The following is a 25622-nucleotide window of genomic DNA, read 5'->3' on the forward strand; positions in this document are numbered from 1 at the left end:
ACAGAGAGAAATCACAAGTAGTTGGAGAGGCAGGCAGAGAGAGAGAGAGAGGAGGAAGTAGGCTCCCCGCCGAGCAGAGAGCCCCATGCGGGACTCCCAGGACCCTGAGATCATGACCTGAGCCGAAGGCAGCGGCTTAACCCACTGAGCCACCCAGGTGCCCATTATTATCTTTTATTTAAAGATTTTTATTTATTTATTTGACACAGAGAGAGAGATCACAAGTAGGCAGAGAGGCAGGCAGAGAGAGGAGGAAGCAGGCTTAACCCACTGAGCCTCCCAGGTGCCCCACAATGACCTTATCTTAACTTAATCACCTCTTTAAAGATCCTATCTTCAAATAGAGTCATAAGCTTCAACCTATGAATTTGGGGGAGGGCACAGTTCAGCCCATGAGAGGCCAGATGGAGGAGAACCGAGCTTGAACTGACAGCAGCACCAACTGCCAGATATGTGAATGAGGCCATTGTGAACCTTCCAGCTCAGCTGACTCTTCCTCCAAATGCTGTCACATGAGTGAGCTGAGGTGCCCTCAGCAGAACTGTCCAGCCATCTGTAGAATTGCAAGGAGTAATAAATCACTGTCCTTTTAAGCCCTAGGTTTGGGGATGGTTTGTTACGCAATTGAAGCAACATGTATGTAGAGTTACCTGGGTGGCTCAGCTGGTTAAGTGTCTTGTCTGCCTTCGTGTCAGGGCATGATCTCGGGGTGCTGGGATTGAGCCCTGAATCAGGCTCCCTGCTTGGTGGGGGGCCTGCTTCTCCCTCTTGTGCTCTCTCTTGCTATCTCTGCTGCTATGTCTGTCTCTCTCTCAAATAAATAAAATCTTGAAAAAAATTAACAAAGTGTATGAGCAGTTGAGCATCTGCCTTTGGCTCAGATCATGATCTCAGGGTCTTGGAATCCAGGATCTAATGGAAACAATGTGTATAGTGACACATAAGTTACAAACTAGGCCCAGTTCTACTACTCTACATTTACTGATGGGCTACGTCAAATGGATTGTTTAGCCAGCTTGTCATTGTTACCACAGAAAAGGAGTGAGTACTAATTTATTAATTTACAATGAATAGATGCTATTACTGCAACCTGTAACATTTTATATAGCATTTTGCTAATTGTTTGAAAGAGTATCTTTAATAAATAATAAAGTTTTTTAATCAAAGAAATATTGAATCATAGACCCTTGGGGCTAAAAAAACAAGAGGTCATTTAATTCAACTCCTTATCTTCAAAGAGAATGACTTACTCTATCCCAGCCAGATAAGAATCCTCCACCTCTTCATTGTCATCCAAAAAAACTTTTAAAATATCGATCTATAAATGGAACTGTATTTGGCACTGTACAGGCCTTTAAAGATTTAATACAAGAACAATGCAGAGACAAACCACACATAAACAAATCTAAAGTACAGCATGCACAAAAAGCTTAAAAGGAATGGATAAAAAAGATGTGATACGGGGCGCTTGGGTGGCTCAGTGGGTTAAGCCGCGGCCTTCGGCTCAGGTCATGATATCAGGGTCCTGGGATCAAGCCCCTCATCGGGCTCTCTGCTCAGCAGGGAGCCTGCTTCCCTCTCTCTCTCTCTGCCTGCCTCTCTGTCTACTTGTGATCTCTGTCAAATAAATAAATAAAATATTAAAAAAAAAAAAGATGTGATACGCACATACACGCACGCACACACACACACACAGGAATATCATTCAGCCATGAGAAAGATAAGATCCTTCATTTGCAACAACAGATATTGACCTTGAGGGCATTGTGCTAAATGAAATAAATCAGACAGACAAGGACAAATACTGTGGGTCACTTCAGTGTGGAATCTAAAAAGTCAAACTCGAGGTACTCACTGGCTCAGTCCTTGATTTAGGGGTTGTGAGTTCGAGCCCTGCGTTGGGTATAGAGATTACTTAAAAATAAAACCTTTGAGAAAAAATGAAATAAAAATAAAAAAGCTAAACTCATAGAAACAGAAACTAGAATGTAGCAGGGGTGGGGTGGGGGAAATGGAGAGATGTTGGCCAAAACATCTAATTTGGGGATAAGCTCTGGGGATCTAATGTACAGCATGGTGATTATACTTAATAATACTGTATTATATACTTGGGAGTTGCTATAAGAGTAGATTTTAAATGTTCTCACCACAAAAACAGAATGGTTATTATATGATGTGGTGGAGGTGTTTACTAAAGCAACGGTGGTAATCATTTTGCAAAATATGTGTATCAAGTCACCACGTTGTACAACTTAAACCGCATGTTGTATGTCAATTACATTTCAATAAAGCTGGGGAGAAAAAGAAAAACGCTACGTATAAAATGACATTTTTTTCTTCCAATTTATCTACCTAAATATTTTTAGCTCATGTAGATAATATAAACAGAGATAAACGTAACTAAAGAAGCATATACACGTACACAAGTAGTAAAAGAAAAGATTTGGGGCCACATGACAGTTCTCAAATATTTGAAGGGTGGTTGTGTAAAAGAAAGGTTAGATTTGTTTTGTTCAGCTACTGGGTAGAACTAGGACCAGGGTGAAACAGGTAGAAGTTTCAAGGAGGCAGGTGTCAGTTTATCTTTAGGATGAACTTTTTAGCAATTAGAACTCCTTAAGGGTGCCTGGGTTTCTCAGTTGGCTGAGTGTCTGCCTTCAGCTCAGGTCATGATCTCAGAGTTCTGGGACTAAGCCCAAAGGGCATCTGGCTCCCTGTTTCGCTGGGAGGCTTCTTCTCCATCCCCCTCCGCCTGCTCTCTGTTTTATTTTTATTTTTTATTTTATTATTTTTTAAAGACTTTATTTATTTATTTGACAGGCAGAGATCATAAGCAGGCAGAGAGGTAGGCAGAGAGAGAGGAAGGGAAGCAGGCTCCCCACTGAGCAGAGAGCCCAATGCGGGGCTCGATCTCAAGACCCAGAGGCTTTAACCCACCGAGCCACCCAGGCACCCCTCTCTGTTTTATTTTTAAAAGATTTTATGTATTTATTTGAGATAGAGAGAGCATGAGTAGGGGCAGAGAGAGGGAGAAGCAGGCTCCCCATTGAGCAGGGAACCAGATACCCACTGGGCTCAATCCCAGGATTGAGCCAAAGACAGACACTCAACCGACTGAGCCACCCAGGTGCCCCTGACTCTCTCTTAAAAAACAAACAAAAAGGGGCACCTGGGTGGCTCAGTGGATTAAGCCGCTGCCTTCGGCTCAGGTCATGATCTCCGGGTCCTGGGATCGAGTCCCGCATTGGGCTCTCTGCTCGGCAGGGAGCCTGCTTTCCTCTCTCTCTCTCTCTGCCTGCCTCTCCATCTACTTGTGATTTCTCTCTGTCAAATAAATAAATAAAATCTTTAAAAAAAAAAAAAAACCAGAAAACAGAAACAAAAGAACTCCTCCAAATAAATGAGTTCCGTCACTGAAGTTACTGTCAAGGGAATTCCAGATTAGCCTAGGTGACCTTGAAGGCTCTTTCCAACCCTGTGATGCTGAGCCCCATGTCAAAATTAAGCAAATTTACCAGCCTGGAGATGCAGGGATCAAAATGCACAGGGATCAGTGCAGCATTGCAACACTCCCCATGAAATAAGCTAATTGGATGAAATACCCATGCATGCCCTAGGAGGGGTGGGGGTTTGAGGACCAAGAGATGACATAACTTAAACAATTATAATCCAGGATGTTCTGGAAAATAATTTTGAAACAGGTGAAAAATTTGGGCATTGCACATAATGAAGGGCAGGGGAAACATTGTCCAAGTGATGAGAGGAAGAAATGTTTTTGTCTTAGTGAGTTGCTTGGTACTAAAGGTCAGGAATTTAGGAAGGAAAGGCTTATAATAGCAGAAGAATCCAGTAGATATGACCTGAGTCTAAATGAACACTGTGTTCACACAGAGGTAGAGAAAGAAGTAGATATGAAAGACAGTAAGAGTGTGATGATAGCCTGGAAATGCAGAGTTGTGAAGAAAGGGAGCATTGCTCACAAGTCCCTTGCTTCTGGAAATAGTGGTATTGCTCCTATTACAGGGAAGGTAAAGATGATAAGCATCTATGTCTTCCGTGTGCCTTGTTAATGTTGGTGATGGGTCTGTCTGCTCTTCCATGCCAGACCCAGGCTATCGGTTGGTTGAGGTTGTCCCTGGGCTATTGTGTATCATCCCCGCTACTTTTTTTTTTTTTTTTTTTTAAAGATTTTATTTATTTATTTGTCAGAGATCACAAGTAGACAGTGAGGCAGGCAGAGAGAGAGGAAGGGAAGCAGCCTCCCCGTTGAGCAGAGAGCCCGATGCGGGGCTCGATCCGAGGACCCCTGGGATCATGACCCGAGCCGAAGGCAGAGGCTCCAACCCACTGAGCCACCCAGGCGCCCCATCCCCGCTACTTTTTTTTCATCTGGTTTCTGTCCCTGCCTGGAGCTCACAGCTGCTCCTCAGTTCAATTTGAGATGATACTACTTGGGATTGTTTAAATGTTGTCCTCAGGTAAGTCATCTTGCTTTGGTTATATTGAGATGAAATAATTTCCCATGCCTAATGAAATAGGTTTCTACCTAGTCTATAAAGTTCCCATTCTTTTTTTTTTTTTTTTAAAGATTTTGTTTATTTATTTATTTGACAGACAGAGATCACAAGTAGGCAGAGAGGCAGGCAGAGAGAGAGGAGGAAGCAGGCTCCCTGATGAACAGAGAGCCTGATGTGGGGCTCGATCCCAGGACCCTGGGATCATGACCTGAGCGGAAGGCAGAGGCTTTAACCCACTGAGCCACCCAGGTGCCCCTATAAAATTCCCATTCTTTTTTTTTTTTTTTTTTAAAGATTTTATTTATTTATTTGACAGACAGAGATTACAAGCAGACAGAGAGGCAGGCAGAGAGAGGAAGGGAAGCAGGCTCCCCGCTGAGCAGAGAGCCCGATGCGGGGCTCGATCCTAGGACCCTATCCCAGGACCCTGGAATCATGACCTGAGCTGAAAGCAGAGGCTTTAATCCACTGAGCCACCCAGGCGCCCCTCTTTTTTTTTTTTTTTTTTTTTTTTAAAGATTTTATTTATTTATTTGACAGAGATCACAAGTAGGCAGAGAGGCAGGCAGAGAGAGAGGAGGAAACAGGCTCCCTGCTGAGCAGAGAGCCCGATGCGGGACTCGATCTCAGGACCCTGAGATCATGACTTGAGCCAAAGGCAGCGGCTTAACCCACTGAGCCACCCAGGCGCCCTAAAATTCCCATTCTTTTTTTTTTTTTAAAGATTTTATTTATTTACTTGAGAGAGAGACAGTGAGAGAGAGCATGAATGAGGAGAAGGTCAGAGAGAGAAGCAGACTCCCCATGGAGCTGGGAGTCCGATGCGGGACTCGATCCCGGGACTCCAGGATCATGACCTGAGCTGAAGGCAGTCGTCCAACCAATTGAGCCACCCAGGCGTCCCTAAAATTCCCATTCTTAAAGGTTCATTCTTAAAGTTCCCCATTCACTTTGAAAATGAAAGAATGGAAAATATCTACAAGATAATGCATATATCCTAATCTCCCCTTACAGAATATTTGCTTTAGTCTAGAAAGGATCCTAAGAATCAATGGTAGAGGAATCCTCATATGCAAAATAAGAATTATATTATATAGTCCATGTGTGCATAATCATGTAGGAATAATCATGGATTATAGTCCAAGATATATATATATATATCTCACATTTATCATGAGATATATATATATATATATAATATATGTGATATAATTATAATGAATTACATAATATAGTCCATGTGTGCATAACCATGTAGGAATGACTAATAAAGTGCTATTTGATTCTACATGTTTTAATTGGTTGATTGGTGTTTTTTTGTTAGCTGGTGGCAAGTGGAAGGGGGGCTCACCTGAATAAATACTGTAGCATTTATTCCATAATTTAAGTTGTACCACTTGAAAAAATTAGGCTTGGAAAATCTGATGGACTTCTGAAAACATTAATTTTTTTGAACTAATACTTCTATGACACTCATTAAATGTCAAATACTGTTTTAAGAGCTTCATGTTAGGGGCACCTGGGTGGCTCAGTGGGTTAAAGCCACTGCCTTCATCTCAGGTCATGATCCCAGGGTCCTGGGATCGAGCCCCACATCCCGCTCCCTGCTCAGTGGGGAGCCTGCTTCCTCCTCTCTCTCTGCCTGCATCTCAGCCTACTTGTAATCTCTGCCTGTCAAATAAAAAAATAAAAATCTTTTAAAAAGTTTAAAAAAAAAAGAGCTTCATGTTAACCTATTTGTTTATTTATTTATTTATTATTATTTTTTAATGTTAACCAATTTAGTTCTAACAACAGCCCTATAGGTATTATTGTTATAACCATTGCTTCATGGATAAAAGAACTGACACACAGAAGGTTAAATATTTGCCCAGGAGCAAATACCTAATAAGTATCAGAGCCTAGAATTAAAAAATTAAAACTGGGTCAGTATTAAGATGCAGAATGTGCAAAAGGGCAATGATTAGTGAATATTTGTACATATATATGCGGGTGCATGTATAAAAAACAGCTGTTGGCGTCACTCTCTTTAGGCAATATAAATTAATGATAAGATCTGACTCAGAAGCAGGGTCAAAGAGAAATTTTCTTTTCCCCTTTGTCATGGAAAGAAGACCTGACCACGAGCACTGTATATAAATCACACCAGTGCGAAGATTAGCTTTACTGTCAAGAATTGTAAGGGTAACAGAAACACAGGTATGGTTAGACGGTGAAGGAAGTCAAGAGAAATTCATGGTAATATGAGGAATGGGGCCACAACTGCTTCTCCAATGAGACGGCAGAGTACAGACAACGGAGGCGACTGCAATTTAACATCATGAAATAATTTCAAAAAATTACAATAAAATAATAATGTACCTTTTTACTACCTTCCTGTAAATTTTGTATAATCTTCGACTCTAGGCCTGCTGCTGACAATGGAGTTGGAAGGGATTCTCCTGGGCGTTTCAGGGATCTTCACCTGGATGGCAAGCAGCAAATGCCTTGTGCTTTCCTTTTTCAACTGTGCCTGCTCTTTAGCAGAGCTACCTGGGGGGCTCAGCGCAACGGACTCATTTGACAAGTGGAGGTGGGACAAGGAAGGCTTTAGACCGTCCAGCTCCAAAAGGCGGTAGGTAGCAATGTAGAGCCGGAGCTGGGAGGGGTCGGCTAGGACGAACTCAGACCTGGGAGGCCCAGGTGGCGCGAAGACACCCAGAGACCGAAAGACCCGAAGGAGCGGTGGACTGGCCGACGGGGTGGGCAGTGGGGGGACCTACCCCGCGAGGAGGCGGGGGCGGCGCGGGCGGGGTGGGGCCGGGGCGGGGTCGCCGGGAAGCCCTCCCTCCGAGTAGCGGAGGTGACTGGTCGGGTGGGGGGCGGGAGACGCTCTGTCCCACGCTCTCCCAGCGCTCGGTGGTTTAAAGATGGCGGCGGCGGCGGCGGTGTTGGGGACGCGGAGCCGCGGGAGGAACGAGAAGGAGAATCTGTGAGTCGCCGAGAGGCAGCGCGGCGGCTGCTTTGAGGAGTCTGCGTGCGGAACCGCCGACGGCCCTACCGCTCGGGGCCGGGGCCTGGGCTGGGAAGGAGAGGCCGGAGCAGCGCCGGGAGCCTGAGGCCGAAGCCGAGTAGGAATGTGACCTGGGGTCGGCGGGGGCGCGGGAGTACGCGAGCGCAGAGATGGGGCAGCAGGTGGGCCGCGTTGGGGAGGCTCCGGGGCTTCAGCAGCCGCAACCTCGCGGGATCCGGGTCAGCAGTGCAGCCAGGCCCTCCGGCCGCAGGCGGGACCTGGCGGGGCGCACCACAGAGGCCGGCTTCAATATCTTCACCCAGCATGGTGAGTGTGTGTGGGAGCTGGCGTGAGGGAGGCCGGGGGTGGGGTTGGGGCGGGGTGGGAAGGAGACAGGCAGCTCTAAGGGGTCTAGGGGTGGCGGGGTGCCTGAGAGTGGGGGCGGAATCCGCTGCCATCTGGGCCAGTCGCGGGAGGCGAGTCACACCCCTCCCCCCTCCCGTCTCCAGCCTGGCTGGCAGCTCCTGGGGGCGGAGAAGGGAAGAGAAGTGGTCTGAGGGGCGGTGGATGGACTGTCCTCTTCCCTGGGGCACACTGTGTGGCTCGGGGAAGACGGTGGGTAGTATCCGCTGGGGAGGCGAGGATGCTGGGAGGTGTGAGCTCAGTCCAGTAGGTGTTAGTGTAAATCGGTCGTTAGCGAAGGGAATCGGTTGTGCCTCGAGGGATTTGGAAATAGGAACTGAATCTCTGGAGCTGGTGGCGTATAAAGTATACACACGTATAAGTCAGACTGTGAACAGTGTCAGAATAGTGAGCAGTGACTTGAAATACTCTGATAAGGCAAAGATAAGGGTAGTATCTCAGCGCTTTGGGATTTCCACCCCTCAGCCCAGACTGGAAATGAAAGGCATTGCCAGACTGTCCTACGTTTTCTTTTGAGTAGGACGCGATTCTGAGAACCCAGCAGCGGTTAGAGGTTGGTGGGCATGGTTAGGACTTTGGATATGCACAAGAGTTTTCTTCCTACAGTGTGTGCATGTGTACATAAATCTTCTGTATAGTTTGGGACCTATTACTTTGACCTCATTATCAAGGTGTTTTTAGAATGGTTGTCTTCCAACTCTTTTGATCATATCCTCTTATCGGTAAAAGAGCACACACTCCCAAGAATTTGTTATCGTTAATTATATATGTACTTGTTCTGTTGTATCAATATGTTATGTAACTTATACATGCACTCAGAAACAGAATTTAGGAAGGGATGAGATGAAAACATGATGAGAGGTTTTTTTTTTAAGATTTTATTTATTCATTTTTTTGACAAAGAGAAAGAGATCACAAGTAGGCAGAGAGTCAGGCAGAGAGGGGAGAGGGGGAAGCAGGCTCCCTGCTGAGCAGAGAGACCGATGTGGGGCTCGATCCCAGGACCCTGAGATCATGACCTGAGCTGAAGGCAGAGGCTTAACCACTGAGCCACCCAGGTGCCCCTATAATGAGATTTCCAATATTTTTTTTTTCCTGCAGTCAAGTAGATCTTTTTGTGCTTCCTCTGAGCTGCATCCACACTACTTTTGGGACCAGTTTTCTAGAGGAAGGAAGAGTGGGGAGGGGGAAGAACAAATTGACCTTCATGGGGTTGGGATACCATACGACCTTAGGCTGAAGAGATAGATATGACTTATTATACAAAGGACTGGATAGTTGAGGTTGGATGAGGGGTGGCAAACACGTTTCACTAATAATAAAGAATAAAAGAGGGTGTCCAAATTGCACAATGTACAGAAGAGGAGGAAGAAAAAGAAGTGTGAACTATTTGTTAGAAATGGGAGTTTGGGAGGAAGTAATGATAGATGGTAGTATGCAGAGAGCCATGATCCCAAGGGAACTGTGGCTGCCAGCTGAGTTGTATCAAAGAGCTCTGGATTTGGACTTTGTGAATATGCTGAGTTATTTCTTTTTTTTTTTTTTTTTTAAGATTATTTATTTATTTATTTGACAGACAGAGATCACAAGTAGGCAGAGAGGCAGGCAGAGAGAGAGGAGGAAGCAGGCCCCCTGCCGAGCAGAGAGCCCGATGTGGGACTCGATCCCAGGACCCTGAGATCATGACCTGAGCCGAAGGCAGCGGCTTAACCCACTGAGCCACCCAGGCGCCCCTATGCTGAGTTATTTCTATATGGAGAAGATAACAAGTGATTTGGGGCTATTTAGGTGTTACATGTCTACTGTTAAAGATGTGAGTGAGCTTCTCTTCCATATATATGCACATTTTATGAAGGTGTTATATGTGAGTTAGTCTTTATTAAAATGACTTCCTAGAACAATGGAGGAATGGATGGCACGCTTTCAAGGAAGATCATCCAAGTAGCCTAGCTTTATGGTAAGTGTTAGAATGCATTAAACTTGGCCCAGCAGGCAACAGTGATTTTCTTCCTCCAGCACCTTATTGAAGACAAACTTTTCTGAGAAGGAGGAATGTCATGAAGAACAGAATAGCAAGAGATTTTGAAGGATGGAAGGATTTGGATCTATGGAGCAAGGAAAAGAGGGAAGGCTGGGCAGGAGAGACAACTTGAGTATAAACAGTGGGAATTAACATGATTTCTTGGTGGGGTGGTGAGGAGACATCTGTTGGGAATGAAGCAAGTTCTGCAGGAGTCAATCCTAGAGCAAAAACTGCGGGAATCAAGTTCTGGTCCTGGCTCCACCTGGCTGTGTGACTTAGTTACTTGCCATCTTTGGGTTTCTTTATCTGCAAAATGTAGGATTGGATGATCCCTGAGGTACCTTCTGACTCTAAGATTTTATGATTCTAATTGAAGTGATGGCAAAAAAGCTTTGGGTATGTTTGATTGGGCCTGGGTGATGGAAAATGTGGCAGAGGAGTTTATATCAGTTTACATGATTGGCTAATTCATAGGATATATCAACAAACCCAGGTGTGTAATGCTGAAAGACTGGCCTTAAGTGGACGCAAAGGAAATAGGAGTAAGTTTGAGGGATATTTCATTCCATGAACAAAAGTTTTTTTGACTACCTGTTACCTAACTGGGCTCTGGGAATGTTGCTGTCCCTTATAGAACTTGAAGGACTTCATGATTCAGTATAGAGGATGAAAGAGAGATCACTTTGGAGTATTAAGGGCATGTACTCTGCGGCCATTCTGCCTGGATTTGAAACCTGCCTCACCTGTTTATTTGTGTGATTCTGGGCAAGTTATTTAACTTTTTATACCTTGGACTCCATTGGTAAAATGGGGATAAGAGCACCATTAATAATAGTACCAAGACTAAATTAGTTAATATTCATAAGGCACTAGTTGCCTGACCAATAGTAAGAGCTGATATTGTTAACTGCTGCGATTACTACCACTACTATTATAAAAATAGTATATTTTTAGGGGTGAGTCAGAGATTATGAAGTTTTGAAATTGGCTTAAGTAATAAGCAATTTTGGAAGTCAGAAGCAGATCAAAAGGATGGGACAGGGTAAGTTTGTTGCTGAAGTTTAGTAAGAAAAGACTGTCATTAGTAGATAATATAGGAAATAAAGGTTACTTTATTTACTTCTAGTACTACTTCTAGACAGATGAGTGTTTATAAAATTTAAAAATATTCTGGTACTTTTTTTTTTTTTTTTTAAGATTTTACTTTATTTGAGAGAGAGTGGGTGCACAAGCAGGGTGAGGAGCAGAGAGAGAAGCAGACTCCCCGCTGAGCATAGAGCCTATTGAGGGGCTTGATCTTGGGGCTCCAGGTTCATGATCTAAGCTGAAAGCAGATGTTGAACCGGCTGAGCTGCTCAGGTGCTCCAAAGTGTTTATAAACTTTTCTATAGATCAGTGTCTCAGCCTTGGCACTGTAGATATTTTGGGATGGATAGTTCCTTGTTGGGGGGAAGGGGTATCCTATGGTTTGTAGGATGTTTAGCAGCATCCTGGCCTCTACTCACTAGATGCCAGTAGAACCTCTTCTGGCAACCCTTGCCTCCAGTTGTGACAACCAGAAATGTTTACAAACATTGCCCCCCACCTCGCTCCAGGGGACATTTAGCAAAATTGCTCCTAGTTGAGAACTGCTGCTTAGGAAAATGTAGAAGGGTCCCTGGGTGGCTCTGCTGGTTAAGCGTCTGCCTTGGGCTCAGGTCATGGGCTCAGTGGTCCTGGGAGTCCCACTCCCTGCTCAGCCCTCTGCCCTGTTCTTGTGATCTCTCTTTGTCTCTTGCTCACTCTCTCTCAAATAAATAAAATTAAAACAACAACAACAACAAAAACCTGGTAGATTCTGAATTGAATGACTAAATGAGTCAGATTCTAAAGCTTCTGAACCTGTCATTTGACATTTACATAAAAAATCTGAATCCTTGGGCGCCTGGGTGGCTCAGTGGGTTAGGCCACTGCCTTCGGCTCAGGTCATGATCTCAGGGTCCTGGGATCGAGTCCCGCATCGGGCTCTCTGCTCAGCAGGGAGCCTGCTTCCCTCGCTCTCTCTCTCTGCCTGTCTCTCTGTCTACTTGTGATCTCTCTCTGTCAAATAAATAAATAAAAATCTTAAAAAAAAAAAATCTGAATCCTGGAAGTAGTGTACAAATAGCGGTCTTGAGTTTCAGAATTGAGATATTAGCACATAATTTCATATAGGAAATTATTAGGTCTGGCAGACTTTTGAGCTTACATGTGGGTTTAGATATAGGTCAAATAATTGTTTGTAGTTAATCAGTAAAAATGTATAGATGTTATAGAAGTGGGTTTGAGTCCATGATTTTTCTTCTGTAGAAAGACATGGTATTTTTTATTGTTAATATATGGGAAAGTTATAATAATTTGCCTCTCCAGAAGTGATTTTTTTTTTTAAAGATTTTATTTGTTTGACACAGAGAGAGAGAGCACCAGTAGGCAGAGAGGCAGGGGCGGGGAGCAGGGGGAAGCAGTCTCCCTGCTGAACAGAGAGCCTGATGCGGGACTCCATCACAGGACCCTGAAATCATGACCTGAGCTGAAGGCAGTGGCTTAATCCACTGAGCCACCCAGGTGCCCCTCCAGAAGTGATTTTTATGAAAATAATTGAGAAGGAATAAAAATAATAGGGCTGGCTTTGGTATGAAAGGAGTGAGTGCTGTATGACTTCTCTGAACTCAGCTATTGAACCTTTTTGGTGAGTTCCTGTTCTGTCACTAGTAATCTGGGGTTAATACTTCTTTTTTTTATAACCGACAGACCTTGCAACAGTTGAGTGATTTCACTTCAGCTTCTCTAATTTGCTGAAAGTACTACTAAAAATGAACCTTAAATTATGAAGTTTTGAATAACTCCTCTTAAATCAATTTCATCATTTTATTTTATTTTATTTTTTATTTTTTAAGATTATTTATTTATTTATTTGACAGACAGAGATCACAAGTAGGCAGAGAGGCAGGCAGAGAGAGAGAGAGGAGGAAGCAGGCTCCCTGCTGAGCAGAGAGCCCGATGCGGGACTCGATCCCAGGACCTTGGGATCATGACCTGAGCCAAAGGCAGCGGCTTAACCCACTGAGCCACCCAGGCGTCCCTATTTCATTTGATCTTTAAAACTATTCTCGGGACGCCTGGGTGGCTCAGTTGGTTAAGCAGCTGCCTTCGGCTCAGGTCATGATCCCAGCGTCCAGGGATCGAGTCCCACATCGGGCTCCTTGCTCAGCAGGGAGCCTGCTTCTCCCTCTGCCTCTGCCTGCCATTCTGTCTGCCTGTGTTTGCTCTCTCCCCTCTCTCTCTCTCTGATAAATAAAAAAAAAAAAAAAAAAAAAAATCTAAAAAAAAAAAAAAAAAAAAAAAAACTATTCTCTTTACTCTGAAATAGGTAGGGGCAGGTATTGATCTTCCCGTTTTATAGATGGTGAGGAGTTAAAGGAATTAAATGACTTCCTAAGGTCACATAACTGTTAAATTATGGACCTGAAACTCATGGCTTTGCCTCCAAATTTTGCTCCAGTGAAGAGATTTAGAGAACATGGGTTTTAGAAGTAGAATTGCATTCACATCTTTGCCTCCAAATTTTGCTCCAGTGAAGAGATTTAGAGAACATGGGTTTTAGAAGTAGAATTGCATTCACATCTTGTCTTCTGACATTGCTAAAGAGTTACAGCTTCCAGCTTCATAAAATTATGTACTAAGTATTCAATAAGTAGGAATGTTGTCACTTATTTTGAGATGGTTGTAGAGATTGTGTCAGTTGTATGTGAACATGTTTTGTAAATAAAACACTGCTGTTGTCATTTTGAGGGCATGCTAAAGCGTGGCATTGTCTTACCACTTACATTTTAAGTCTCTATTTTCTCTGAGTTTTTTTTTTTTTCCTCTGAGGTGACTCTTGACTTTGAGAAAGCATCAAAAAGGTAGGGAAGGGGCGCCTGGGTGGCTCAGTAGGTTAAAGCCTCTGCCTTCGGCTCAGGTCATGATCCCAGGGTCCTGGGATTGAGCCCCATGTTGGGCTCTCTGCTCTGCAGGGAGCCTGCTTCCTCCCCACTCTCTCTCTGCCTGCCTCTCTTCCTACTTGTGATTTCTCTCTCTTTGTCAAATAAATAAAATCTTTAAAAAGAAAAAAAAAAGGTAGGGAAATTTTTGGGACCTGAATTCACATTAGGCCTTACTTTCTCTGAAAGTAAATGTTACCCCCTTTTTTTCCTTTCTTCCAATTTGAATTATAGTTAGTACACAATGTTACATTAGTTTCAGGAGTACAACATAGAGATTCAACAATGATATACATTATGCTATGCTCACCACACGTGTAACTACCATATGTCACCGTACAGCACTATAACAGGACCAGTGCATATATTCCCCATGCTGTGCTTTTTATTCCTGTAATGTCCATAACTGGAAGCCTGTATCTCCCACACCCTTTCTCCTATTTTGCTCATCCTTCCCCCCCAACTTCTGCTCTGGCAACCATCAGTTTTCTGTTTATAGGTCTGATTCTTCTTCTTGTTCATTCGTTTGTTTTTTAGATTCTATATGTAAGTGAAATCATATCGTATTTGTTTTTCACCAACATAATATCCTCCAGGTCCATCCATGTTGTCGCAAATGGCAAGATCTCATCTTGAGTAATACTCTAATTGGGTGTGTGTATGTGTGTGTGTGTGTGTGTGTATACACACCACATATTCATTCATCTGTGGTTGGACACTTGGGCTGCTTCCATATCTTGGCTACTGTACATGATGCTGCAGTAAATATAGGGGTGCACATATATTTATTTTTTATTTTTTTAAGATTTGATTTATTTACTTGAGAGAGAGAGACTATGAGCAGGGGGAGCAACAGAGGGAGAGGGAGGAGACTTCACGCCGAACAGGGAGCCTGATGCAGGGCTGGATCTCAGGACCCTGAGATCATGATCTGGGCCGAAGGCAGAGGCTTAACCCACCCAGGCGCCCCTGAATTAGTGTTTTATTTTATTTTTTAAAAAGATTTTATTTATTTATTTGACAGACAGAAATCACAAGTAGGCAGAGAGGCAGGCAGAGAGAGAGGAGGAAGGCTCCCTGCCAGTCAGAGGGCCCGATGTAGGGCTCGATTCCAGAACCCTGGGATCACAACCTGAGCCGAAGGCAGAGGCCCTAACCCACTGAGCCACCCAGGCGCCCCTGAATTAGTGTTTTAAGTGTTATTCTCTTAGAATGATTTGTCTTAGGGGCTGGGTGTCAGTCAGAGGACACATAGCCCATGGTTCTTTTTCACTGACTCTTTTTTTTTTTTTAAAGATTTTATTTATTTGACAGAGAAAAATCACAAGTAGGCAGAGAGGGAGGCAGAGAGAGAGAGGGGAGGAAGCAGGCTCCCTGCAGAGCAGAGAGCCCGATGTGGGGCTCGATCCCAGGACCTGGGATCATGACCTGAGCTGAAGGCAGAGGCTTTAACCCACTGAGCCACCCAGGCGCCCTCACTGACTCTTTTTATAGGAATGTTTCCCCCCCACCCCCTTGGAGAAGGTGAACCAGAAACACAGGCCAATGCAAATGTAATGTTTAGGTAGAGACCTCATTCTGAGCTGGCACATTTGTTTTCTGGTTAATATTTAATGACTTCATAATAAAACTTCCTTCATCTGATATCCTTTGAGACCTTTTTGTGCTTCCCTGCATTATTTTTACCTCTCATTGTAAAGTTTCTTTTTAAAAGCATGTTTTAGTAGGACTTTTATAATGATTTTGTGAGTCAGATGTGCTTTTTATCATATACTACACATAGATTTCAGAATACTTGAGAATGTTAACCTTGTCAATGTTAACAGATTTCTTTTGGAATAGATGAATTTGGAGTTTCACTGTAGAGTCTTCACCAGATTTTATAGAATAGTTCTCAAACTTTGTGGGGCGTTTGTTAAATACAGATTGCTGGTCCCATCCCCAGTGGTTCTGATTCAGGTCTGAGGTGGGATTTAAGATTTGCATTTCTGACAAATTTCCAGGTATTGCTGATGCTTCTTGTTGGGGGCAGCAGTTTGAGAACTAAGAGAACACTTTGAGTGATGTGAAATTAAGAATAGTAATGAATCAGGATTATTCAGAGATTGTCATTTGTGTCAGAAAATCTAACGTATTGATTCTGTTCTACTTAAAACTGGTTCAAAAGTCCATTTGTTCCAAGTCGGGTGTGTCTGTATGCAAGCGTCCACCATCTTAAACCATCTTTTGGTGGCACAAAGAGAGATGTCTTTTTGCTTTAGCCTCAGCTTTTTTTGATCTCTGAAAGTTCATATGTTTGGAGGTCTGTTGAGAGACTTACTTTGAAAGAATCTAGAGTATTAGAGAGAAAGAAGGTAGGACACGGGGTTCTGTTGACAGATTTAGGGTGGGCCTCAGTTTTTAGAAGAAGTGGTGAAGAAAGAATTGCCACCTATTGACTGCTATGTGTCAGGCATGTTTTTTCATTTAAAAGCGTAAACCCCTGCTTGCCAGCTGAAAGAGATTAGAGCCCAAAGATACTGGGATACCTATTTGTAACTATATTTTTGGTATATGTTGGGCCTTTTGGAGGATGTGTCCACGTACATCTGTATCTGTGAGTTTTAGTTTTTTAAAATCTCTCTTGAGACCAGTGATGAGGTTTTCAGAATGGTAGGCCAGAGTTGGGTCTGTATATTCTGTGGCTATGAATTGAGACTCCCAATATTATGGTATAACAAAGGGAGCAGTAAGTACTCAGGATGCTGTTTGGAATCTCACTGTAATGTGGAACTATGGTCCTAACTTCTAGGCTTAGCGTTACTGGTATTTCATACTTAAAACCGTGTGTGTATGTTTGTTTGTGTAGTATGTACATTTATATATTTATATATAAAAATATATGTATTTAAAGATTTTATGTATTTGATGGAGAATGAGAGCACAAGCAGGTGAAATAGCAGGCAGAAGGGGAGGGAGAAGCACACTCCCTGCTGAACAGAGAGCCTGACATGGGGCTTGATCCCAGGACCCTGAGATCATGACCTGAGTTGAAGGCAGATGCTTAACCGGCTGAACCACACAGGCACCCCTTAAAATTTTATGTTTTATATAATTTAACATGGGACTTCTATTAATATATTAATATATGTCATATTTTATATAATTTTATACTTTCTCCATCTTACAGATTACAACTCTTTGCTTTTTAGAAATTAAGATTTTTAAGATTTTTACTTATTTATTAGAACAAATTGGGGGCAGAGGGAGAGGGAGAAGCAGACTCCCCACTGAGTAGGGAACCAGATGTGGAGATCCATTCCAGGATCCCAAGATCATCACCTGAGCCCATGGCAGATGCTTTACCATCTTAGCCACCCAGGTGCCCCCGGTAATTGCTTATTTTAATGCCTCTGAGAGAATTTTTCAGGTGTTATTTATTTATTTATTCTTTAAAGATTTTATTTATTCATTTGACAGAGATCACAAGTAGGCAGAGAGGGAGAAGTGGAAGCAGGCTCCCTGCTGAGCAGAGAGCCCTATGTGGGCTTGATCCCAGGACCCTGGGATCATGATCAGGTGTAATTTAGAACAGCTGTCCAAGAGACTGATGCTGCTAAAATAGATGTTGGTGAACATCCTTACTGGTTTGTGTGTCTGCATGTATGGAAGTGTGATACTGTATGCAATAACCCTTGGTTGCTAATCCTGCCTTTTTGAGTTGAGTGCATAATTTCAGTGTGTAAATTTATGATTATTACACTAGTTAGAAAAATTTCTCAGTATTGTTTTGCTTAAACTTTCACTCAAATACATAGGTTGATACACATTAAGTACAATACTGTGCCACATTTCATTATGATTGCTAAAAACTTAGGAATCTGTTAAGCCTCCCCTGTGCCTCTTTGCTTCATGCTGTAAATGTGCTGAGTCTGTGGTGGTAGAATTGCTGGCTTCTCCATGGTGAACTCTGCCAGTGTGGGGTTTTGATCTAGCAGGACACAAAGCTCCACAGGCCCAGCCAGGCAATTTATATTCTCTGGTTTGCTTTCCAAAGACAGGGGAGTTTCAGAAACCTTTCACTTGATGTGGTCAGGGTCAAAGAAAATGATCTGTGGCTTCATCTAATATATAGTATGTATGCATACTGTTAGCCTGTTCCTCTCTCTATAGTAATTCCAGCAAATTAAAATAACAATACTGAGTTAGGACTAAAGATTGCCACTTAGCATTTTGTGGTTCTAGATAATTACTAAGAAAACATTTTCCTAAAACTAGCATACTAACAGGCAGAGTTGGTATCACCCATCTGTTTGTTTCTTTCTTTTTTAAGATTTTATTCATTTGTCAGAGAGCACAAGTAGGCACAGCGGCAGTCAGGGAGAAGTAGGCTCCCTGCTGAGCAAATAGCCCCATGATGATGCAGGACTTGATCCCAGGACCCCAGGATCAAGACCTGAGTGGAGAGCAGATCTTAACCGACTGAGCCACCTAGGAGTCCCTTTTTCTTTCTTTCTTTGTTTCTTTCAAGATTTTATTCATTTAAGAGAGAGGAAGGAGCAGAGGGAAAGGGACAAGGAGACTCCATGCTGAACACAGAGCCGGACACAGGGCTTGATCTCATAACCCTGAGATCCTGACCTCAGCTAAAACCAAGAGTTGAATGGTTAACCCACAGAGCCACCCAAGCACACCCACTTACGTGTTTCTTACAGGAAAGAAAGGTTGATACATGAAGGTTTTTGTTAAATAGCTTCCTTTTTGTTTTGAGATTGTAGTTTTAATTGTATATAAACCTATGAAGAGGTATCGCAATATAAAAAGACCAAATTAATACAGAAGCATATAACCAAGACTAAACCAAGACTAACCTTTGATAATCCCACCATTCTGTTCTGTTGTTAGAGGTAAGTACTGTTCGTGGTTTGATTTGTATTTTCCCAGAACGTTGTATATATTTACATGTATAAAAGTGTACATACTTAGAGTTCTCTTGCCATTTCATAAATAGTATTGTACTGTATGAATTTTTTTCTCCCAGATTTGTTTTTTTTGTAGTTAATGTATCTGGAAGACCTTTCTATGCCGTATGTGTCAATCTGCCATTCTTTTCAACAGCTTTATCGTGTTGCACGATTTAGATACATATAATAACCATTTTGTTTAGATATTAGCCATTTTTCTAAGTTGATGAATATTTGTTTACAAGATTATCAAAGATCTGTTTTTCTCTTCTGGTATTTTTTCCCTTTACATTACCAACTTGAACTTATGTGAAATATTTATCCATCCATCTATCCATCCATTCATTCATTCATTGATGGTTGGAACCAACTTAATATTTTTCCATTGCACTAACAAAATAGCTTATCAGTTCCCACTGCTTTGAAGAGCCATATTTCTCATATGTCAAAATCTTAAATGTACACACCTTTGAAAAATTATCTACATGATTCCATTCCTCTTTCTCTTCCTACACATTGTTTTACATATTATTTTATTTATAATAATTTGATTATAAGCTTAAAGTATATGTGTTTATTTGGGTAGCTCCCCATCATTGTGTTCTTTTTCAAAATATATTTGGATATTATTATTATGACCTTCAAAGATCACTAGGATTTACATTGTTAAGATTTAGAAATTTAGATTTTGATGGGATTTGGATAATCTGTAAAATTACTGGGCGCCTGGGTGGCTCAGTGGGTTAAGCCGCTGCCTTCAGCTCGGGTCGTGATCTCAGAGTCCTGGGATTGAGTCCCGCATCGGGCTCTCTGCTCAGCAGAGAGCCTGCTTCCCTCTTTCTCTCTCTGCCTGCTTCTCCATCTACTTGTGATTTCTCTCTGTCAAATAAATAAATAAAATCTTTAAAAAAAAATCTGTAAAATTACTGGTTAATTTGCGGCAAATTGACACTGTTGCATCATTGTGTACTTAATTCGAAGAGTAGGGTATCCTTTTGCCTATAAGTAAAAAATGTCTTTAAGTAAAAAAGAGTTTTCAGTTACTGTTTTGGATATTTCTTGTTAGGCTTATTTGTGGGCATTTTATAATTGTTGTAATTTTAAGTGTCATTTTTTGGGTACAGACTTAGAAGTGGAATTGCTGGTTTATATGGTAGTTCTATTTTTTTAATTTTTTTGAGGAACCTTCATACTATTTTCCATAGTGGCTCTACCAGTTCACATGCCCACCAACAATGCACAAGGGTGATAACACTGGTCATCTCATCTTTTTTGGTTATAGCTATTCTAACAGGTGTGAGATGATATCTTATTGTGGTTTTTGACTGACATTTTTCTGATTAGTGATTTTTCAGCACAAGGATATGAAACATATCCTTGTTGGCTCTTTGTGTCTCTTTGGAAAGATGTTCATTTCCTCTGCCTGTTTAAAAAAATTTTTTTTAAAAGATTATTTATTTATTTATTTGACAGACAGTATTTGACACAAGTAGGCAGAGAGACAGGCAGAGAGAGAGGAAGCAGGCTTCCTGCTGAGCAGAGAGCTTGATACAGGGCTCGATACAGGGCTTGATCCCCTGGGATTGTGACCTGAGCTGAAGGTAGAGGCTTTAACTCACTGAGCCACCCAGGTGCCCCTCCTCTGCCCATTTTTTAATAGAATTTTTGTGCTATTGAGTTATATAAAATTTTTCCTTTTAAAGCTCAAGAGTGTAATAGGTAAATCTTTGAGAAATCTATCTTCAAGGATTATTTCTGAATCTTTATGTAATGTACTACCTATATATTTGGATTTTGGTTGTCTTGCTAATTTAGGACTTTTTTTTTTTTTTTTTTTTTTTAACATATAATGTATTATTTGTTTCCAGGGTACAGGTCTGTGATTCATCAGTTCAGAATACTTACCATAGCACATACCCTCCCCAATATCCATCACCCAGCTACCCCATCTCTCCCACCTCCCTAGCTAGTTTAGAACGTTTTGACTGTTTTCCTGGTTTTCACATTATTTGCCTAACCTATTTCCTCTGCTATCCATATATTTATATATATTTATAGATTAGTGGTCATTGATCTTTTTTCTATATCTCACCATTGGTTTCCATTATTATAAAATTTCACCAAATTGATTTGATTCACTTATTTATTTCTGATTTAGCAGTGTCGAACTATTGTGTACTATAGTCAAGTCTTCTCTACCTTAGCAGTTTTCTTTGGGTGATATGTGTGAGTAGGACTCTTGGTTAAAAGTAATAGAGACCGGGGCGCCTGGGTGGCTCAGTGGGTTAAAGCCTCTGCCTTCGGCTCAGGTCATGATCCCAGCGTCCTGGGATCGAGCCCCACATCGGGTTCTCTGCTCTGCTTAGAGCCTGCTTTCTCCTCTTTCTGCCTTCCTCCCTGCATGCTTGTGATCTCTCTCTGTGTCAAATAAATAAATAAAATCTTTAAAAAAAAAAAAAAAAGTAATAGAGACCAATTCTAGATTATGTAATCTATAGAAAATTTATATGGGGACATTGGCTGCTCAAGTACAATAATGCAGCTAGGTTGGTCCAGAAACAGGAAATGAAAGGCTGCTAGAAACTCAGGCAATATTTATTTGTTGACTTTTGTTTTAACTATTTACTCACTTGATTCTTCCCTCTTAGGCATTCAATTCATATTACACTTTCCAGTTCTTTAAAATTTCTTTGATCAAGAGGATGGTTTATAGTAAACTTTCATTTCTTAGCCTCATTTCTAAACTCCTTGGACAGTCACTGTAATTGGTGGTGAGTTCACCCATAATAGGATTCCTTAGTCTCCATAATATTGACACTTGGGGCTGGATTTTGTTGTGGTGGTAGTGGGGACTATCACTATCCTACACATTGTAGGATGTTTAGCAGCAACTCTGGCTCCTAATAACTAAATGCCAATAGCACTCACCTAATTGTGATGACCAAAAAATGTCTGTAGATATTGCCAGTGTTCTTCTGGGGGTAAAATTACCTCTGGTGGAAAACTTCTTTTTTTTTTTTTTTTTTTTTTTTTTTTTTAAAGATTTTATTTATTTACTTGAGAGAGAGACAGTGAGAGAGAGCATGAATGAGGAGAAGGTCAGAGAGAGAAGCGGACTCCCCATGGAGCTGGGAGACCGACGCGGGACTCGATCCCGGGACTCCAGGATCATGACCTGAGCCGAAGGCAGTCGTCCAACCAACTGAGCCACCCAGGCGTCCCAAGAAAACTTCTGACCTAGAATGTGTTTGGCTGCTGTGGGCATACCATGTATGAGAAGGACTTTTCAGGAGAGTCATTGTGAGCTAGGTACTCCAGACTTTCGATAAATATTTTTGGGTTTTGGTAGCAACTATAAATTTAGCACTTTTTAAGTATTTTTAGGTATCCCTTTTAAATGGGTCAGTCAATTAAGTGTCCAGCTCTTGATGTCAGCTCCGGTCTTGCTTTCAGGGTTGTGAGTGTTGGGCTCCAAACTGGGCATAGAGCTTACTTAAAAAAAATTTTTTTACTTAAAAAAAAAAAAAAAAAAAAAATTTCCCCCCCAGGGGGCACCTGGTTGGCTCAGTCAGTAGAGCATGTGACTCTTGATCTCAGGGTCGTGAGTTTGAGCCCCACCTTGGGTATAGAGATTTTTTTTTTATATTAACATATAATATATTATTTACCCCAGGGTACAAGTCTGTGAATCATCAGGCTTTCACATTTCACAGCACTCACCATGGCATGTACCCTCCCCAGTGCCCATAACCCAGCCACCCTATCCCTACCCCGCCTCCCCAACAACCCTGAGTTCGTTTTGTGAGATTAAGAATCTCTTACGGGGGCATCTGGGTGGCTCAGTGGGTTAAAGCCTCTGTCGTCAGCTCAGGTCATGATTCCAGGGTCCTGGGATCGAGCCCCACATTGGGCTCCCTGCTCAGCGGAGAGCCTGCTTCCTCCTCTCTCTCTCTGCCTGCCTCTCTGCTTACTTGTGATTTCTGTCAGTCAAACAAACAAACAAATAAATAAAATCTAAAAAAATATATACATATTAAATTTATGAGATTACTCATCTACCAAGAATGACTGTTTGCTCTCTGATCTTGATGTGAACAGATTTTTTACACTTGGAATTCTTGAAGCATTTGGGTTCCCTAGTTGAGTGCTTTCAGTTGTAAACATCAGTCAGAGTTGCAGCCATTTTTAAGCATGCTGTTAACAGCAAGGATTCTGGTGTTAGACTGTGTGGGTTTAAAGCCTGGATTACATTTGTGACTTTGGTATCTTGACAAAGGTATGACAAATTTAGAACCCTGGGAGACCTTGGAAATAGTATTTCTGGACAAGTTACTTATTTTCTCTGTTTTTTCATCTGTAAGATAGTCATGCTAATAGTACCTACTTTACAGAGTTGTGAAAATGATTATGTATAAAATTCCCAGAGAGTGCATGGTGAATGATAAAAGTGCTCAAAAAATGATAAAAAAGCAACAAAGCGATAGAAAAAAAAGTGGTAGAAAAGCAACTTAACAAAAATGGCTGGTATTTTTATTGGTTAATATACTTAAGTTTTATAAGTTCCAAATGATTTAAATAACAATTATGACCATGTTGAGGCCTTAATACAAGGTAGTATATTGTACTTAGACTTGTTATGTGCCTCTGTTTAGTTATCAGATTTCAGTGCTTCTGGATATATAGGTAAGTGTAGTTTGTAGTTTTATTCTGTTTTGACACAATTATCAGCATTCTGATTAGTTATCTCTAGCACTTAGGTAAATCATAATCTTTCTTCTCTACACGGGGCACTTGGAAGTCATCCTAAAGTGCTTTCTCATTCATATAGGTAGAAGAGCTAGCTAGGGGCTCTAAGGTAAAAAGGAATGGCGAACCAGTGGTGCTAACTCCAGAAGGTGGTAGAAGGGAGAATTGTATGTGGGTGCCCTGGGGATCATGACACTCCGTAGATAGGAATCCTTCTGCAGCTGGTCCTTTCGGAAACTGGAGCCGGTAAGCAACTAGAAATTGAGACTGCATGCTCCATCATTCTCTTTCAGAGGCTACAAGGTTTTGGCATCTTTTTTGCTGTATACATCTGTTCAGTTTTCCTTTTCTTCCAGCTGGCTTTCTCCGTTTTAGCTTGTATATGAAGTGTAATGGCTGTGAGCTTCTCTTTATCATGAAAACTCTCAATATATTCTTTTGGCATTAATCCTTGCTGTTCAATGGCTCAGTCTTACTCTTTAAAATTTTTTTTTTTTTAAAGATTTTGTTTATTTATTTTATAGACAGAGATCAGAAGTAGGCGGAGAGGCAGGCAGAGAGAGAGGGGAAAGCAGGCTCCAAGCTGAGCAGAGAGCCCGACGCGGGGCTCCATCCCAGGACCCTGAGATCACGACCTGAGCCGAAGGCAGAGGCTTAAACCACTGAGCCCCCCAGGCGCCCCTTACTCTTTTAAAATTTAAATAATTTGTCTATTTATTGAATGGTCAGTATCTTTACATGGTTTAAAATTCATATGGTATGGAAATGTTCCTGCCACTTCCTTTCCTCTGGCCACTCAAATTTTGGCAATCCATTCACCAGCGTCTTGTGTATACTTCCAGAGATATAGTTTATATGTATGTGTATGCCTGTGTATCTCCCCAGTCCTTTTTTTTTTTTTAAGACCAGTGGAAACATGTATGTATGCATTGTTTTGCACCTTGGCGTTTTCAACTTAATTTATCTTGGGGATTCTTTCATGTTAGTAAATAAAGAACTTGTTTCTTTTTTTTTTAATGCATGCATAGCATTTCATTATAGGGATAAATTATATAATTAGGTTGTTTTATAAACAGTGCTGCAGTGAAAAGCCTTATTATTTTTTGCAAACATATTAGTGTAGCTCTAGGATAAATGCCTTGAATTGAACTTGATGACAAGAAAGGATATGGATGGGCGCCTGGGTGGCTCAGTGGGTTGAGCCACTGCCTTCGGCTCAGGTCATAATCTCAGGGTCCTGGGATCGAGTCCCGCATTGGGCTCTCTGCTCAGCGGGGAGCCTGCTTCCCTCTCTCTGCCTGCCTTTCCGTCTATTTGTGATTTCTCTCTGTCAAATAAATAAATAAATAAAATCTTAAAAAAAAAAAAGAAAGGATATGGATATTTCATAATAACCACTTATTGAATAAACTATCTTTTTTTTTTTTTTTTTTTTAAGATTTTACTTATTTATTTGGCAGAGTGTGAGAGAGAGAGCACAAGCAAGGGGAGCGACAGGCAGAGGGAGAAGCAGACTCCCTGCAAAGCAGGGAACCTGATGTGGAGCTCAATCCTAGGACCTTGGGATCATGACCTGAGCTGAATACAGATTAACTGAGCCACACAGGCACCCCAAATAAACTATCTTTTATTCACCTTTTTGTATACTAAAATCCTGTGCACATTTAATTCTATTTTTGGATTTTCTGTTCTGATGATTTGCCTGTCTAATTATGTGCCAGTACATGCTGTTTTAATTTTGGTATCTTTTTTTTTTTTTTTTTTTTTTTTTTAGATTTTATTTGAGAGAGAGTGCATGCGTAAGCAAGTAGGGGCAAAAGGGGAAGAAGGAGAAAGAATCTGAAGCAGACATGGAGCCCCATGTGGGACTCAGTCTCATGACCCTGAGATCATGATCTGAGCCGAAACCAAGGGTTGGATTTTCCAATTGACTGAGCCACTCCGGTGCCTCCTAACTGTGGTACTTTCTATAATGTG

General features: G+C 41.7%; 1 protein-coding gene across 4 annotated transcripts in view; it reads left to right on the forward strand.

Annotated features, from left to right (window-relative positions):
* The first annotated feature begins 7384 nt into the window (after positions 1-7384).
* Positions 7385-25622, forward strand: part of ABL2 (ABL proto-oncogene 2, non-receptor tyrosine kinase) — a 120297-nt gene continuing 102059 nt past the window's right edge. For 2 of the 4 annotated variants that reach the window (XM_059145609.1, XM_059145610.1), the window contains exon 1: positions 7387-7836. In XM_059145609.1, coding sequence (XP_059001592.1) covers positions 7680-7836 — 157 coding nt within the window. In that variant the 5' untranslated portion in view covers positions 7387-7679. Of the gene's footprint in view, positions 7837-25622 lie in introns of all 4 variants that reach the window. The other 2 variants (XM_059145608.1, XM_059145607.1) reach the window with 2 other exon arrangements.

Source organism: Mustela lutreola, chromosome 14 (assembly GCF_030435805.1).
Source record: "Mustela lutreola isolate mMusLut2 chromosome 14, mMusLut2.pri, whole genome shotgun sequence".
Taxonomy (NCBI): Eukaryota; Metazoa; Chordata; class Mammalia; order Carnivora; family Mustelidae; genus Mustela; species Mustela lutreola.